Below are 19195 nucleotides of genomic sequence, written 5' to 3' on the forward strand. Positions count from 1 at the left end.
GTCGAAACAAATATAAAATGCATAGAATTCACAAAACAAGAACAAAAGTAATCTTCCAAGGACAAAAGTAATCTTCCAAGGCAGGCTACGTTCCTTGGGTCTTGTAAGGAAGTGTGGTAACTCCCACATGAAAGTGTGGTTATATTATTATATTATATATACAGTTATATATGTTTATACATATACACACATATATTAATTGTGTATCTACAAGAAAGTGTGTATGTACTTTTACTTCTCATATTTACAAGAAAGTGTGTATATACTTTTGCTTCTCATATTCGCGAATTACAAAGTTACGAAATCAATTTGTTCAAACAAAACAACACTTGTTGTTGTTGATGATTAGAACTCAATTCTTTGCATTCTTGGCTTGACAACCGCCTTTACCATTGTCGGCATGGAAAAAGGGGGAATCTCTCGCCCATCCCACATCATGGACGAGGAGGCTCCCTAGTACAACGAGGACCGACCCCCGCGTATTTTACTAATAGCTTGAAAAAGAGAGTGTAATGTGTAACAACCTTTTACCACGATCAAGTTAACTTGGCAATAAATGTAGCTTTGTCATTGTTCTCTAAACTTAACTAGGCCAAAGTTGGCCTCTCCACAAAAAAAACCCATGCTTTAGTGTAATTTTCACGGCTCAAATTGAGAAAAATCGGTTGTAGTTTTGCTTAGAATTGGATTGAAAGATTCAAATCTTTGAGGTTTTAGTTATAAAATCGATTAATCTATGCATTTTTTAAATAAAAACCGGTTGGACATGAAGGTGGTCCTTTTTTTCACTGGTTGGAAAAAAAGTTGATTTGTGACGCTGTTCCACGTCACTCTTTGTAAAACCCGCTAAAACCCCATGCTGACGGGCGGGCAGCCATGTGTGTACCCAGGTTCTTTATTTTGATTTACAACCCTACACAGAACTGCCGTGAGAGTTATTGTGCAGTATGAGTTCGTCAGGCAAGGTCCGGGCATCTCACATACTGGTGAAGCACGAGGGATCGCGGAGGCCCGCCTCGCATCGCGATGGAGAGGGTGTGAGCATCAAGGCCACTAGCAGGGAAGCCGCCGTAGCCATCCTTCAGGCCTTCCGAGACGCCATCGTGGCCGGCAAAGTCGACTTCCAGGTCCTGGCTGCCCGCTATTCCGACTGCAGCTCCGCCAAGCGCAACGGAGACCTCGGTAAACCCTTTTTTTGCCCGGTGTTTTCCTGCATATCTCGAATATTTCGAACAACGAGCTTCTGTTGAAAAGCACTCTATTCATGGCCATCTGTGCGGCCTGATCTTTTACAGAATAGATTGCAATGGGCTACACCTCTATATAGATGATCTGGTAAATCTTGCACACCGCTAAGAGGGGGAACAGTAGTCTTCGAAGCTGATCCGGCATTGTTGGCTAGGCTAAATGCTCATGGGCGTGCTTCTAGGCTGACCATGGGTAAGTACCCCTTGTTTTCAAACTTTGGCTGGTTGCCCATTCCTTCCTGGCCTGCTTATCGTTGTGGGGTGAGGTGGATGCCAGGCTGACATAGCTCCACCCAGAATTGTGGACGATCTATGGCTTGTATTCAGCAGAATACAAAATTGTGACATCCTGTCCTTTTTGGATTAAAAATGCACTGCGGCCGTCGAACTTTTACAGGGGTGGCCATCCATGTTTGGCTGGAGTGGGCTCCCCATTATGCTGTCATATATATGTGGAACATGGCAGCATAGTCAGCATTTGGCTGGGAAACTGGATTTTCGGTGTGGAAAGGGGAAGTGCATCAAAATGCTAGATGCTCATTGGTTGGGCAATAGGGGGGTGATTGGTGCCCTTTTGTGTGAAGGCAACGAACAACAAAGAGGAACAAGAAAGGGAGAAGGTGAAGAGCAAGAAGAAAGGAAGAGAGGCAGAAGAAGGAAGAAGAAAAGAGGAGGGGAGACTACATTGGGAGGTGGGGGAGGATGAGTTGTGCATTGCAAATGCATAGAAAAGAAACATAATTGGTGCAAATGTGCTAGAAAAGTACCGCTTCTCTAGATGTGCAATGGAAAACAAGAAAACTCAAACATGCGCCAATCTTTTGATTATGTTTAATGAATTAAATGCAACTGGTTGTTTGAAGTGGTCAATCCCTGTTGATGTCAACCTAAATTGTAGGAGAACCTTCCTGTTTTGATCCAAATGCTGGCTGCGTGATCTTCTCCTTGCTCTTCTAATTGCACAGAGCTGTGATTGTTGAAGAGGCCTTGAGATGGAGATTATTTGATGGAGGTTGGGGTCCCTTTTTAAAAGCCCCATGTCGTTGATTAATAGTATTAAGTGGGTCATGGATTGATAAAACCCACAAAATAACCTTATTTTAAGGTTGCGATTGATGGGTGGTGGTTCACATCTTTTGCCCTACCCATAATTGTCCTTGTTATGTGCACATCGTTATAGGGTGCCACGCAGACATGACTATTCCTTGTAGCCACCTCTAGTGTCACATGCACCCATGCACGTAGGTGTTGTGTGACATATTGGCTCATCATCATTGCTACATTTATACATCAATAGCACCTTTTTAGGGTTTAACTTGTCATATCCGGTGACCCCATTGTGAGCCCTAGTCCAGGGATGTTAAGCATGAGCTATGTAGGTCATATCTAAAGCCTTAAGTGGGTAGTTGGGACCCAATTTGTTGGCGACTCTCCATCTTCTCTCTCTATAGCTCTATCTCCTTGCTTAAAGATTAAAGTGGATTGCTTAAACTCACTTTAACATAAAGGTATAAAGAAGGCCTTGTGTGCTACATGATCATATTGGTTGCATGTTACATTGGTATCAGAAGCTGAGCTTCTAGTTGTGACCTGTCACCCAGCTTGGCTATGTAAAGTGAGAGCATCCCATGGATGGTAAAACTGATGTCAGGAAAAACCACCCAGTTGTCCACCATGTCAGGAGAAAAAGAAGAAAGCTTCAAAGAAGACACCATCGAAGAAGAAAATGTCAAAGAAGACACTTCCAAAGAAGAAACAATGTTTCTGCAACACAACAAAGATTTTATCCAAGAGCCGATGGGGCAAAACACATTTCTACATCTACAACTTCAACAAGCAAAAGAGGTAGAAAAGCCTAAAGAGTAGCCTAAAGAGAAGGGTCCCACAAAGTATAAACGCATGCTCCTCCTAATGGAGCAACAAGGACGCTGGAACTTGGTGAGGAACGGAAGGTTGAGGAAGCCAAACGCAAGGTTGAAGGAGACTAGTGCCGTGCAAAACTTGCGGCCTTGGAGCATCAACACAAGCTAGATCAAGAATCCATCAACTCTAGCATGAGCTGACATTGGCAACCTTAAAGGCCAATCTAATAGCCGCACTTGTCCAAATACTCTTTCTTTTATTGCAAGCTCCACCCCCACTTTTTCCCTTGCACAGACTGTGGCGAGACGTGCTACCTTGTGGTGGGTTAGCTCCTGACTTGCACGTCACGCATGCTGCCGAGCGAGCACATGCTACCCGGGGCGCTACTTGCCCTGAACATATTGTTTTGGGCGCTTTGTAGCGGGCCTATTTTTTTGCCCTCATGCAGCGCCCCAATTGCACCTTTGTGCCCACCTCGTGCGGGTTGCAAAGCCTCCGTGGATGCGCTCCACTGTAGGCTGTCCCCAACTAGCCTTGCCCTAGGTTGGTTCAGCCATCTGGTCGCCTACTCCACCCTCTTCATATACATCAGGCTGCCACCCGCCCTCCTATAGGGCAAAAAACTACCAACTGTGTTGTGGCTTGTGCTCACTGAGGAGGTGATTTTTTGCTTGCATGTCAGGGGTGCTTTTTTTTCACTCCCTCTCAGATTCCGCATCCGCGCGAGGGATTTCTCTCTTTCGTGCATCCATGTGGAGAAAACATGGCTTTCTTGCCAAACTAGCCCGAAGGATGGTACTATCTTGTACATCCTTCATGCCCCCGGTTCTAGCACTTGTCAGATCTAGGCTTTGGTACCAATGTAAGGTCTCCACAGACACGTCTACTCTCTCTCTTGCTTGGGTGCGCCTGTATGACTGCTTCAGCTGACTAGCCATATATGTGCCAGCCGCCTGTACGACTGCTTCAACACCTGCAGCCAGCTGCCACGTCATCAATTGCGACCCTGTCAGCCCCAGCAGCCACGTTAGTTGCCTTACGATCCTCATCACCTGCAGCTAGGTACCACACGTCAGTTGCCTGCCATTAGTGCCACATGTGCCACGTGTCAGCTGTTGATTGGGCTGACCCTCAAACAGTCTTGAGAGAGAAACTGCTACACCTGTAGCAAGGTAAGAGAAAAACACATGTACATGCACATGAGCATGCACACACATGCACACGCACACCAAACATGTATCTGCATCCATGCATGTGTACAAACTTACACACATGCATATACAGAGAAACATGATCAGTGAATGTTAAACATGCTTAAAACATAATTACAATGCTTAAGAAAAGAGGTAAAATACTCAGTCCTGTAACAGCGCGACATATATGCCATGTTGTATGAGGACTTGATGGCACTTGCTCATGGCACACGAGCATCTATAGCAGCATTATCAGGAAGTGCTAGTACTAGTGTAGCAGCCAAGATGAGTGCGGCAGCTGAGGCAGCATCGTCCTCTTCTGAGAGTGATGTTGAGTCTACCGAGGTGGCTATTGATGAGGACATCGAGGATGTTGAGGATTGAGTGCCTAGACTCCAGATTGAGGACTCTAGTCTTTGGGGCTATGATCATGCATGATTGCATCTATCAACATACTTTACTTTGTGTATTTCAGACTTTAGTTTACTTTTTTTGTATGAGCTCAGGATTCAGACTTTTTGTAATCACTTTGAGTGCCATTATTGAGTAGTTGCCATTATTGATGTGATGGAATCTAGATCTTGATTCTTGATGTTGCTAGTTTATTTATGCCAATTGGTCAGTGACTCAGTTGGGTGCCCATTGTACTTGGGTCACCCAGATTCTTTAGTTTTAGCTTGTAAACATGTTTTAATGTGTAAATGGTGCATGTTTAATATTGTTTTGCAAGGAAGGCAACATATTTTTAACATATTATAAACTTGTATATAAATTTTGGGGCCTTTATCCCCCATTTTTGTATGAAACGTTTTTGAAACTTTTGGGAAAGATACGTTTATGAAACACATTTCATGAAACACTTGGCAACTATCTCATCGCGAAGAGCTCGTGAGAGGAGCAACTTTGTCTCTTACAACATCTTCAAATTCAAAGTGGTTTGAGAGAGTTTTAGGAGCATGACTTCTCGCATAAAAAGTTAATAAAGTTGCTTTTTGGTTGCTTTTTAAAAGCAAAACTTGCTTTAAAGCAAGCCCAAGCCGGCTCTATATAAGTGAGGCATGGGGGAGGGCTCTAGTCATAACCATAGCGTGGGTCTGAGAGGAGGAGGTCAAAGAAACCTTCACTCGTGGGCCTTGGGCGCTAGTGCATGTGCGGGAGTGCTCCTAGCCGAGGATACTTGGAGCGAGAGCGGTGAAGTTGTGACCCAACTTTGTGAAGCGGGGGCGCCAGTGCAATTTGGGGCCACCACTTCTCTTGTGTAGGAGCAATCTAGCTTCCTCTGTCTAAATTCTTTCTCTATTTTCTCTCTCAAGTTTAAGTGATTTAAACTGTTTTAAGTGCTTGTGTGTGGGAAAGTTTGTGTCTATTGCCCGTTAGAAGGCCGGTTTCATTGCTAGTGTTGCTACTGTAGTAGGGTGGTTGGAAATGCCTTTGATCCCTTCTCCAAGAAGTGCCCAATTGACGGTTTGTCCCAAAGACCTTCAAGAAGCTTTGCAACATGTTGGAACCCCCACTTGATGTATGTGCGTTGGAAGAATGGTTGGACCGTGTCGGCGATCCCAAAGTTGAGGCTGAGTGGCAGAGCTGTTGGCGTTAGGCAGAATCGGCGATGGTGGCATTTGGCTGAGCACTACCTTTGTTGGGTTAGGTAGCACAATTGGGCGGTTGTTGGCTCTGAACTGGTTGTGATTGGTTCTGAGTGGTGGCAACAGAGGGGTGTGAAAGCAATGGAAGGCAGAGGTGGGGCAGAGGGGTTGGGTGCACGGATGGCTGCGCTTGGTGCAAAGCGATGCTTGGTGTTGGAGCTGGGCTGGAACGACAGTAAGTAGAGGTGAGAGAAATAGATGATCCGATTGATAGGGAGAGGATATGATGGCGACGAGCACTACAAGAATAAGCATAACTAAAAGAGATAATTGAGGAGATTAGGGGAAATACACGAGTCATGGAAAGTATACTTGTATTATAATATTTGCTCTTTTTATAGGAGAGGCCTCCTTTACAAGGTGAAGCTTATGCTGTAGCCTGCCACCACATATGCCACATGTCAAACATGATGCCAATTGTTCCTAATAGGTGTCACTTTGCCACACATCGTTGCTTACATAAGATCCTTTTAATTGGTTGTTGTCACACAGAACTTACACACACTAGCAGTTGTTCACACACATTGGAACCACTTTATTTAAAGCCTAAGCTTATACACACTGGAGTGCTTGTTTACACCACCACCTAGCACTTGTTTATTCCCACAATCATCATTAGATATATTTAACATAATTAAATACAATGCTTTGTAAAATGGGAGATTTGCCCATGTGCATGTGCAAAGAGCTCCTTATTGTACTTGAGTCATGGATGATAGTGGACCATATTTGAATGCTTGAATTGACTTCTATGCATGAAGATTGAGTGAGTTTATTGCTTGTGGATTATTTATGATTCTAGCCTCCTAGGAGGGGTGTGAGAGATGTTGGCCCCCAGGCACTCAGACTTGGCCTCCGTCGATCTTGACGCATGAGAGTGGCAGACCGCTGGCCCGAGGTAGATCCATCGACAGACTTCCAAAGGAGAGAGGTGCGGCCAGGCGTGCCAGGCTAGCAGGAAACACGAGACTATGGTTGTTATAGAGCAGCGCTTTGAGCGTTTATTTGAGCGCCCCCCCCACATCTAGAGACGGTTGCCTCGTCAAGACCCCTCTCCAACATAGTCACAAGGGACGGGAACGGGACGAGGGACGACCATAAGTAGTGAACGGGGATGGAGGAGGGAACAACACTTAAAAAAAACTTTTTTTAAAAGTTTTTCTACCTACACTTATTCTACTTTGGAAGTACATCAAAATGAGCACAAATTTACACTAAAATGGTAAGCTTTTGAGTCATATTAACAAAATACGCCGATCAAAGAGTGAAGGCGTTGATGGTTGATTGTATTAAGTAGATACAAAATGAGTCATGACTCAAGAGTCAGGACTAAGCCTTAACGAGGCTCAATACATGGAAGGACACAAAACTTAAAAAGGCTAAAGCATGGAAAGACTCAAAAGTGCTAAAGCCTAGGGCTAAGTAGTAAGGCCCATATGATCATGAATGATCATCCATGTGAAGTGCTCGCCTCATGGTCATGGGTAGCTTGTGCCAAAGGAACGTCAAGCTCATCCTTGCTCCCATCCTCACTGGCATGCTGCTGTTGCACCTCAAGGCTCATCCTCTTGTTGCTCTTCTTGTTGACTCATCTCCCACTCGGTGAAGGGATCTGCCTTCTTGGTCACGCTCTTGCAAAGCATTCGCAAGTTCGCGTTGACGAAGACTAGGTCATTGGCACGCTCTACCTCGAGTCGGTTCCTCTTCCTAGAGGCAATGTGGCCGTAGGTGCTCCAAAGTTGCTCCAAGCAAGAGGAGTAGACGGCCTAGCTAAGTATGTGAATGGCCAGTTGTTGTAGCTCCGATCCATCCGAACCATAGTAACGTAAAAACCCGTTTTGCCCTCTCGAAACGACACGAAACGTTTCTAGCTCGAAATGTTTCGAAACAAAACAAAACTTGCCCTTCGAAACGGTGTTTCGCCCAAATGTAAAGTGAGGTAAAAAAAACGGGCATAAGTTTTTTTTTTGGTTTTTTTTGCAAATGCAATTTTTGCCATCGTTTCTGTCCTTGTTTGCTGCCCATTTGCCACTTCACATATCCGACGCTTCTTCTCGGCCGCAACCTATTGCTCCGCCTCTTCTTCTCGTCCACTCCTCCTTTTCGCTCCTTCACTTCTTCTCCTCCACGCCTCCTCTTCCTCTTCCCCTTTCCTCTTTCGCTCTTCTCCTCCACGGTTCACCCCTCCTCCTCTTTCCTCCTCCTCTTTCTCTTCTTTTCTTGTCTTCCAACTTTCTCTCCTTTTCTTCTCACCTCCTTTCCTTTTCTTCTCACCTCTCTTCTGCCTTCCAACTTGTTTCTTTCCTCCTCTCTTTTTCTCCTTTTCTCGCCCAAATTTTGAAAATACCAAAAAACCTACTCCCAAAATCATAAATTTCATACCCACTAGTCCCAAAAAATGCATCTTCATCTTTCTGTTGGCTATGTTATAAATTTGGTATGTGTATATAAGAAGTGTTATTCGAAACCTTTGTGTTTCGTCCAAAACAGACGAAACAAAACGAAATGAAACTTTGAAACGACGAAACGTTTCATGCTACTATGATCCGAATCAAAGTCCTTCCACCATAGAGCGGCACCAACTTTGGAGCGGTCAATCTGTGCATCATGACAACCATAGGAGCCATGAAATGACCTGTACATGGAAAGCTGGTCCCTAATCTTGCGCCTAACCGATGCATTAGGCACAAGACGGTCCAGGATGATCCTCCACCCAGTGCTCACCTCCTGGACGCCCTCCTGCTTGTTCTCTTGGAATTTTGGGTCCACCACATAAGCTGCTGCATGCAATGGAGAGTAGTAGGAATTTCATCTTTCTAGACACAAGGCATGGATCTTCTCGTATTTGTCTTCGTCGGGCACGAAGTCTTTCAACTTCTCTATCATGCGATCCATGGCCTTGTACACCTTGCCTATGCATGGTTGCATAGCGTCTACAATCCTCAATAGGTGGACTATGGGCCTCACTATAGCATCCGTGGTCTTCACACTCTCCCACCACATCATGTATGACACCCATTGATCTAGTAGCCATTTTGTTATAATTCTGACAATCAAATTGGTGCACATTCTAAAGGTGATTTATCCCATTTCTTTTAGTAATGCTTGGTTCCGATTATAACACTAGCACCTCTATCTAGGATAGTTGTGACCTCCCAACCTTTACAAACTAGCAGGGTTGCATTAGAATCATCTTGCTCAAAGAAATCACCAGTAAGCCAAACCATCGAGCAAGAATAGATTCAACACAAGACCTATGAGAGTTTGGGGTTAGTTTAGGATACTAGTGAGACAAGTTTAGTGAGACCCCAAGTGCTAATAGCTCTTGGAGTGCTATTGGGACGAGTTTAACAAGTAGCTTAGGTACCACACCCAATAGATGCAAATTTAGTAGCCCATGGAATTATAGGGATGGACAATCCACACTTGTTGATGGCATACTATCCTATCCAAATAGCATCCCACCACCTACTTAACTATAAATATATAGTCTCTCTCTTAAAACCCACCATATTTAATCTCTCTTGGGAGAGGAAGAAAAAGGAGCACATGTGTGTGTGTGTGAGAGAGAGAGAGAGAGCTAAGGAAAAGCCTCCTCAAAGTACCACTACAATCCTTCAACCGGCCTAGCATGAGGAAGTTGTAGGCAAACTGGGTTTCGGAATATTTGAGGAGAGAGAGAGAGAGGACCTCTTGTTGAACTCATGCCGAAGTCGTTGGTGGTTGAGGACAAAGGAGACCATGGTGTTGGTCTCCTCAATAAGCGGGCTGATCCATGGCAATGCCCCTATGTCCTTGAGGAGCAGGTTTAGGCAACGAGCCATACAAAAAGACACCGTGACAATACCTTGGAGGATAGCTCCTGCCGCTTTGGCAGGAGGGCCTTTATGCTGGCCGACTGAACCTTCATGTATCTGACCACATTTTTGTTCTGGCCGACTGGAGGCTTTTGCTGGTCGTGGAGATTCAGGACCAGTCGGTTGCCTGTAGCACTGGCCGACTGGTATATGGGGCCATATAAATAGGCCCCCAGCCCCCCATTCCATTTTGTACTACTCTCAGGATCTTCTTGTGTATATAGAGCAGAGTTACACGCCTCTATCTCTCACACTCTTGTGCTGTGATTTTCTGCACTGCGTTTTGCTCGTGTTCCCAGATCTAGTCATCATTTCCGCTGCGTATTCTGACATGGTATCAGAGCCTAGGTTGTAGATAGTTCTTGGGATTTGTGTGAGCAAGAGGGGGACTGCTGTGTTGCTGATTGGTGGACCGTACGGGACTGTTTGGGAAGAGGAGAAGCAAGAGGACGGTGGGCTGATTTGCTGGACAGCCACTTGCAGGTATTAGTTCTTCTTTGTTCCCACCCAGCCACCCTTTTCAGAGTACATTCCCGCAATGGCAGATCTGTTTGAGATGGCCGAGAGGCATGTGAAGATCCCGACACTCCCCACGTTCCCGGTGGACCGTCAGTTGGACGGGAACAACTACGGCATATGGAAGGTTATGATGGAATCTGTTCTGGAGTCCTACGACCTCGCTGATTTCGTCGTTGTTGGTGTTCCACGGCCGGAAGTAGAGGAAGGGGAGTTACCGTCGATCCGAAAGGACCGGGAGGCTCAGACACAGATGTGGGATCGTGTCAACGCCTAGGTCCGTTCGTTTATCTTTCTCAATTGCACACCGCAGGTAATCAATCATGTAAAGCATATGATGCTGGCCAGAGGTATATGGCAGCATTTGGCCTCTCTTTACAACAGGGTATCGCCCATGAAGAGGATTTCCTTGGAAGTACAGATGCGGGTTATGAGCCCTACAAAGTCGGCAACGATGCGGGAGCATATTAACAACCTGTAGGCTCTTCAGCAGGAAGTTCTTCAGGCTGGGAAGGAGATATCGTCAGAGGACATGGCCATAACGTTGCTGTCGCACTTGCCCTCTCAGTATTTAGCATTTTACTCGTCTTTGATTACTAGTGGCAGGCTCAGCACCATCACATGGGAGGAGCTTGTGCCCATGGTCTTGGACCAGGAGGAACGATTCACGAACCCTTCTCAGGGTGGAGGTTCGGAGGCCTTAACTGGCCAACGGTCGCAAGGCCGTAACACGGGCAAAGGGAAGGCTTCGTCGGAGAAGTCTTCTGAGAAGAAGTCCGTTACTGACCGCGAGAAACTAAAGGCAGAGAGGACCTGTAATGATTGTGGCGAGAAAGGCCACTATTGGAGGCAGTGTCCAAGCGGAAGATCGAGAAGGGTGAAGATTCCTCAGCAGTAATCATGAAGACTCCGGCTTTTGTGCACCGGACACTGATGTTTCATTTTCTTCAGGCAGGGAGGAGATTGGAGGACTCTCCGCAATGGATACTCGAGAGTGGATTCTAGATAGTGGTGCTTCCAGGCACATGACTCCTTCCCGTTCCGGTTTACAGGATCTCTGCAGGCTTTCTGGTCACATTCTTATTGGGGATACATCCACTATCCCAATTCACAGTGAGGGCAGGATGGAGATAGTTCCCGATGGCAGAGGGGGGAAGCATTCCTCCCAGGTGTTGTATGTTCCGTCACTTGGTTTTCATCTATTTTCAGTGCATCAGGTTCGCAAGACTGGCGTACGGGTGGAGTTTGATGAGCATTTTGTTGCTCTTCGAGACAAAGCAACAGGCCAAGTGGTTTGGGAAGGCGGAGTGGAGAATGGACTTTACAAGCTTTCAGCACTCTCTCTCCCAAGTCCTCAGGTTTGTGATGAGTGGCACTCTGGTAATGGCCACTTGTGTGTGGATACGCTGCAGGTGCAGGCTTTCCAGGACCAGATGGTGGATAGCTTGCCAGTAGATGGCAGCAGTTGGCAGTAACTCTCCAGTACTGATGTTGGTAGTTCTTGTGTTCGTCAGTCAGAGGAAACTGAACAGGTAACTTATGCTCTGATGTCTCGTAGTATTCGGGACAAAGAACCTCCTGTAGATGAGGATGTTCTTTCCACGGGGACCTTTCGGAAAGCCAGGTAGGTAGCAGTTGATTACTTGCAGAAGGAGGTGCATACTCCAGGCTTTGTGGTTCCGGATTCAGAGGGGGTGGTTGACAGGTTTCAGAAGGCCTTGCGTGGTCTTCCGCAGGTTTCCAGGACTTGGTTTTGCACCGTAACAGGTATTGATCCTTGTGAGCAGTGTGATGCCTCTTTGACTCAGAAGCAGAATGGTTCATTGATCTGGTTGATGGACACCAGATTGGACGGGAGCTTCCTGGTGAGGCAGTTGAGCTCGTGGTTGCGGATGACTCTTTGGGAGGCAGGATTGCGTTTCCTGTAGTTTTTGCGGCATGCGAAGGATCATGGACTCTTGTACAGAGGAGGGGGGTTGTTGGATGGAGTCCGACTCCACGGTTGGAGTGACTCAGTTTGAGGAGAAGATCCGGACACGAGGAGATCTACTTCAGGCCCAGGAGCAGTTTTACGGAGCAGTAAGAGGCAGTCATCTTTTGCCTTGTCGCAGACAGAGGCAGAGTACCGGGCTGCTTGTGATGCTGCTTGTGAGGTGGTGAGGATGCAGAGGTCGCATTGCAGGATTGGGCTTCCACTGGAGGAACCCATGGTCATCCAGAGGCACTTTGTTCGTGAACAGATCGTTGCCGATGACATCTTGCTAGAGTTCTGTTCGACGGAGGACAGTACGGTGGACCTTTTCACGAAGTCGCTATCTCAGGATTTGCTTAGGCGGCACCCTAGCTCCGTGTGGTTGGTTTCACAGCCAGGAGCTGAAAGGGGGTGTTAGAAGTCATCTCCTGTCTATTTTTATACACCAGGGCCTTTGTTGTGGGTGTGCCCGCCCTTATGAGGTGTTTTATCATTTGTTCTCACTCCCCGCATTTTTCCCTATTTTTCCCATTTTTCTATGGCTTGGGTGGCTTCCGTGTGTTGGCAGGAGGGCCTTTATGTTGGCCGACTGAACCTTCATGTACCCGACCACATTTCTGTTCTGGCCGACTCAGTTTAGCTGGCCGACTGGAGGCTTTTGCTGGTCGTGGAGATTCAGGACCACTCGGTTGCCTGTAGCACTGGCCGACTGGTATATGGGGCCATATAAATAGGCCCCCAGCCCCCCATTCCATTTTGTACTACTCTCGGGATCTTCTTGTGTATATAGAGCAGAGTTACACGCCTCTATCTCTCACACTCTTGTGCTGTGATTTTCTGCACTGCGTTTTGCTCGTGTTCCCAGATTTGGTCATCATCTCCGCTGCGTATTCTGACAGGAGGGTGCCGGCGTGATGGATGGAGCAACATTCTAACTCGATGGTGAAGGTTATGGCATGCATGATGCCGATCGGCGTGATCCACCACATGACTCCATCGTAGAGGCTTGAGTTCCTCTCCCCATCGCCGCGGGATCCATGGCCACTCGTGGTGTCCTTCTTGCCGCTTCAACCGCCTCGTAGACGGCAAGCTTGTCGAGAAGTTCCCGTCTCTTTTCGGGCGTGACATTCGTGCAAAACTGCACCTCATGCCCACTCTCATGCAAGAGGTGGGCTCGCACTTTGTTGGCGCCACCCGTTCGCCGCTGGTACAGACGATGCTTGCATGCCCATGGCCGAGAACCGCCTCCATGAGCGGATGGGTTGTAGTTAACCGCCTCCCACCATGTCCATCCCGTCATCCTTCTACGGGAAGCCCTGGCACGTGAGGAGGATGCCATGGTTGAAGATGGCTTGTCACTTGAAAGTTGATAGCTTGAGAGAGGGAGAGAGAGGCTTGAGGGAGAGAGACTAGAGACTAGAGTGCTTGTGTGAGAGGCTTGGAATTTGGAAGAGGCTTGAGGGAGAGAGACTAGAGTGCTTGTGTGAGAGGCTTGGAAGTTGGAAGAGGCTTGAGTCTTGACTCTTTGAGGGAGAGAGACTAGAGTGCTTGTGTGTGTGTGGCTTGCCGCTTGAAGGTTGACTCTTGAGCAATGAGCAATGAGACTTGAGGCTTGAAGGCTTGAGCCTTGAAGGTGTGTGTGTGTGCTCTTGTTCTTATATAGATAGGCAAGTGGGAGAGGCAAGAGTCTTGAAGACTCGAAGAGGCAAGGCAAGAGGGCCACTATGGCCCTTGTGACTATGGGCCAAAATGGCCCAAAAGGCCCCCAAGACGGCGTTCCCAACGGCCATAAAACGGCCACAAAAATGACCGTTAGAATGCGCAACGGATCATCGCCATCCCCCACACCGTCCCAGCCCAGCGTCGTCCCCGTCCCTTGTGGGGGACGCCTCGGGGGGGCGTCTGACCGTCCCGGTTCCTGACGCGCCCCGAAACGGCGTCTCCACGTCCCATCCTCCCGTCCCCCAAGTCCCTTGTGACTATGCTCTCCAGGCAGTCAGATTCGCGCGAGGCCCTCTGACCCTTCAAAGCCTTCAACAGGACCGACCTCGCAGCCCCTGCTTCCCCCCCTAGCCTCCCTTCTCAGCCCTTGCTCATCATTCCCCCTCCCCTTGTGAAGCTTTTATAGCTTTATTAACATGATTAAGACTTAATTAATAAACATAAGACAAATGTTGGAGGTAAGACTGAGATGTTTGCATTGAGACAGGGGCCTTTCTTAAACAGAGGCCGAAAGGGTACAAGTGAAGAGACACATCCTTGGGAAGGGGTGTGGCTCTTGAATCAACGGTTATGTCCTTTGGACTTAGGGGTGTGTCTTTTAATGAATAGACATGTTCTTTGATAGTGACCCATGTGTAAGGGTGTGACCCTTCACAGGTGTCCTTTCAGTTAATAAGGGATTAAGGAATAATTAAGGAGAGATTAAGAGAGTTAGTCACAATCGTGACATTCCCTCCCATTTAAAATAAAACCCAGGGGTAGTTGTAGAAACTCCGGGAGAAGGGAAATGTATTTCTGTAGTGCTTCTGCATCCAAAGCTCTAACTGTTAAGTCCCATGTCATGGCACTATTATTGACCGTGACAATCTTGCATATGCCAAACTCAATATTGGCATCATCTGGAATTTGTCTCATCTTTGTCGACAGTATGAATATCACATCTGCAACTCGATTAGTGCTTTTGTCAAAGTCATTTGTGATTTGAGCTTTGTCCAAGAAAAGATTGAATCTTTATCTGCTTCAAGTGAAACTGTTGGCAAATTATCTGATTGTGTCGCCAGGCTTTCCTGCTGAGAGGCGACAACCACTTGTTGGATGTCTGAAAGGGATTCCATTGATTTTTCTGGGACACAAAAGTCTTCAAGTGTTGTCATAGGTTGAGAAGAAATATCTTCCATATGGTTTTCTTTGCTTAGAAAGTTGTTCTTGGGACAAGTTATGTCCAAAGATTCATTTGCAGCGACTGAAGTCATGTTGCAAGAGTCTGCATCTGATTTATCCTTTGCACCACTGAAGGTAAGGACTGGAGTCTTCATTTTTGAAGAAGAATCATCATTCACCACGGCGTCAGGTATCTGGTCAGAGACAAAGACTCCGTTTTGCACGGGCGGTGACGAGGCTATCGCTTCTGCTTGGGTCACGGCAAGAAAAGGAGTTGTGGACATTGTATTTGTCACACATGTACCAGAATCTTCTGAATCTTCAGCTTTCTCAGCAGGTATTAAGGCTTCCAATGTAGAAGGGGGAGGTTGAGGTTGTGTGCGCCTCTTAGACCTCTCAAGGATCCTCTCGCACAACGTGGTCTTCAACACTGCCACCAAGAGCTTGCAAGGACTTGAATGTAGGGCATTGCTCGCGAGGGGAAACTTGTCCAACGTCGCGGCGTTCACGATCGAGTACTCGACTAGGGTCGGACACACGTGCCACTAAGTAAGCCCATCTTGATATGGCTGATTTCTTTCCAAGATGTGATCCTTTGGAAGCTTCATGTTGTTGCTTCTGTTGCTGATGATTCCAATAAGAAGTTGGTTGCTTAGAACCGTAACATTTCCAAGAATATCCATGCTGAGGCTTGCGTTGCTCGCACGAAGATACTTTGTGTCTAGTTGTCTCTGAAGAACCATGCTTAGGGTGAGAGAATTTTTGTTGAGAAACATGTTGAAGCTCATCGATACGAGCTTTTGGTTGTTGATGGAACATGGCTTGAAACCGTTGGAATGCAGCTTGTTGCTGTGCATTTTGCTGCTCCAAGGATTTGTTTATAGCCATCAATATGGAGGCCATCTCTTGATCATAACATTGTTCACCGCATCTACCCGGCACTCAGATAATCGATAATCTTGGGGCAAATGTGATGCCTGTGATGTAGGAATTGGAACTGGTGTAGGAACTGGAACTGGTGCGGGAACTGGTTCGGGCGCCGGAGCAGGTTTTGGGACGGGTACTGCCTCTGGAACAGGTTCGGGCTCTGGGGTCGGGGAATCGGGAATAATGATCACCTCTGGCTTAGACAGGGGTGAATCCGGGATGACAATAATCTCCTGTGAAGGGAGAGGATTCGCCGGCAGTTCGTCTTTGGGAACCTCGTCTACATACGAGAGATACGGAACGGGCACATCGAAAACTTCGTCTGCCATTGCGCGCGCAAGATGGTGCTTGCAGATGGGCCAGTGCTGGAGGAGAGAGAGCGAACCTGGGAAGTGGTTGGCAGAATTCGCAGATGAAGCCACACGCTGCCGTTGGCCATTTTTTTAATAAATTTTTTAAAGTTATCTCACCAAGGGTGCCACACTTAATAAATTTGGGGCGGCGGGGCCAAATTTGGGCTGGCCGGCCACTTTGTTTAAGTGGCTTGGGCTTAGTTTTTTTTAAAAAATAATTTACGTTGGCAATCTAGCTACGCAATAACCCAGCGAAGAGTTACTCAGCATCGCTAGAGGCAGCCAGCGCAAGTGTTTCCAGCAGCCAGCGCTAGGGAAAAGGCACACAACTCATCTGCATGTCTCTTGGGGAAGGAGTGCCGCCAAGGTGAAGGGGTACCTGTCGGGCTGATTTGATGACCGTTCGCGTGAAGGGATGCGAACTCATGCACGAAAGGGCACAACCCGATGAAGAGGCACACGAAGGGCTACCAGCAGGAAATCTTTGCACACTCACCGGGTACGCCACACACACATCTGTGCATTTGTCTTCTATATGCAAATTGAGAAAGAAGGTTTAGGTTACCTCATTCTCGTAGATGTGTATGTACCATCTTTCTTTTGCTTCCATGCAACTCCGTGAGAGGTTAAGAGTGTAGCGGGGAGGGTGAGGCTCACAACCGTCGGGTCCCGAGAAAAAATTTTGCTCTGATACCACTGTGAAGCTTTTATAGCTTTATTAACATGATTAAGATTTAATTAATAAACATAAGACAAATGCTACAGGAAAGACTGAGTTGTTTGCATTGAAACAGGAGCCTTTCTTAAATAGAGGCCGAAAGGTTACAAGTGAAGAGACACATCCCTGGGAAGGGGTGTGGCTCTTGAATCAACGGTTATGTCCTTTGGACTTAGGGGTGTGTCTTTTAATGAATAGACATGTCCTTTGATAGTGACCCATGTGTAAGGGTGTGACCCTTCATAGGTGTCCTTTCAGTTAATAAGGGATTAAGGAATAATTAAGGAGAGATTAAGAGAGTTAGTCACAATCGTGACACCCCCCCCCAAAGCCTTTTGCTCCGTCTTTCCCCCACTGTAGGGAGTGGCCATTGTAAGTACCTGAATCTTACAAATTATTGTGTTCAAAAGCTAGTAATTAAATGTTAATTCATAGGATAAAACAAGGAAGAATTTAATAATAAGTTTTTTTGCTTTTAACCCTTTTCATCTATATTTTAGGTATCTAAGAGAGTGGCCAACCCATTCATAATTGCCCTATAGGAAAGCAAACTCTAGTGGCCAGCCCTCTCCGTAGATGGAGATTTTGGACTAGTGTTTGAAGTTTAAAGAAGGGAAGGTGTTAAAATTCAGAGCCCAAAGTTGGTAGCAAAACCACCAATACAAATCCAAGCCCTTGAGTTCACTACAGTGATGAATGAAGTGCCCTATCAATCTCGAAGTTCTTATGATATTAAAAATTTTCGGGGGGTGTGTGGGGGGGGGGGGGTGTGTCTTGACAGAGTCATTGAAGCGGGATGAAGATTCTCATGTAGGAGATGCCTTTGAATGGGCCATGTGTGTTAACGTGTGGATTGGTTCTATGCATGGATATTGAGTGGATTTATTGCCTAAAAATTATTAATAATTCCAAAACAAAGGGTTGTGCACCTAATACTTATAAATAATAATGTGTGAAATAGCTAATAAGTGATTGAAATTTTGATTATAGTCTTTCTAGACTCTCATGATATCAAGGTCGCACTTCAATTTTTGTTAATTTGGGAAATAACCTGAACCTTCCATTGGTATAGGTATATCTTTCACCTGTATTAGTGGACATGCATATTTCTATTGTAGAACTTATCCAAGTTGCGGCCAGTTGGTTTATATTAACTCTTTCTATGCAAAATAGAGTGTGTGTGTAGCCTTTATCATGGCCATGTCTGCCCTTCACCTTTGGAAAAGTGACAGAAATTTAGTTGGATGGTTTATACATGAAGATTTGTCTACTAAGGTGTCATATCTTTATACATGATGGTGTTGATGAATTGAAACTTTGTGAGTAGATGCTTATGGAGTCAAGATCGTATTTGAGTTTTTATCAAGTTCGGTAAATAACTCGAACTTTCAGTTGGTATTTAAAAAGGTGCACAACCCTAGCCCCTTGGAAAACTGCCCCAAACCTGTCCATTTCTGTTCCATGCTGATCCCTTATAATGCAAGCATCCCTTGTTTCCAGCAGTTACCAGCAGTGTCCGACAACACCTTTGTTGCTCTTGGTCTTTTGTTCAAGAACCTTTGAATCTTCTATGGGTCATCAGTCTTTGTATTCCTGTAACACTTATGTTGGCTTCCTCTTTTCTGCTTTTCTCCACGTGTGTCTCTGTATGAGAGAGAGAGAGAGAGAGAGAGAGAGAGAGAGAGAGAGTTTTATGTTAAGAAGTAACAGCTTTTTTTGACAAATTTGCAGGCTGGTTTTCTCGTGGGCAGATGCAGAAACCTTTTGAAGATGTGACTTATGCCTTGGATGTGGGGGAGTTGAGTGAAATTGTGGACACTGATAGTGGTGTGCATATCATTTTGAGGACAGGCTGATATGGGATAAATGTATTGGAAACATGTTTTACTTCAACTTATAGTGATCCACATTGAGTTTTACATCAAGAACATCATGCAAGACAAATCTTCTCATGTATCAAGATTGGCTATCCATTTCTAGCAATTTCGTGCTCGAATCTCGAATGAAGCCGTGTTTTCAA

At 46.2% G+C, this 19195-nt stretch overlaps 1 protein-coding gene across 1 annotated transcript; it reads left to right on the forward strand.

Annotated features, from left to right (window-relative positions):
• Positions 1-893: 893 nt before the first annotated feature.
• On the forward strand, positions 894-19195 carry PIN1AT (peptidylprolyl cis/trans isomerase, NIMA-interacting 1). Its single transcript, XM_086787301.1, has 2 exons — positions 894-1182; positions 18907-19195. Exons 1-2 carry the CDS (start codon positions 948-950, stop codon positions 19029-19031), a joined length of 360 nt encoding a protein of 119 aa, XP_086643427.1. The 5' UTR covers positions 894-947; the 3' UTR covers positions 19032-19195.

The sequence above is a fragment of the Cibotium barometz genome, chromosome 4, assembly GCF_041138505.1.
Source record: "Cibotium barometz isolate CiBa-2024 chromosome 4, ASM4113850v1, whole genome shotgun sequence".
NCBI classification, from domain to species: Eukaryota; Viridiplantae; Streptophyta; class Polypodiopsida; order Cyatheales; family Cibotiaceae; genus Cibotium; species Cibotium barometz.

Excerpts from the sequence above, each read along its gene's own strand:
- PIN1AT (XM_086787301.1), top strand. The coding sequence starts at position 948 with ATGAGTTCGTCAGGCAAGGTCCGGGCATCTCACATACTGGTGAAGCAC. Across the intron at positions 1,183-18,906 it reads CAAGCGCAACGGAGACCTCG|GCTGGTTTTCTCGTGGGCAG; the intron begins GTAAACCCTTTT and ends ACAAATTTGCAG.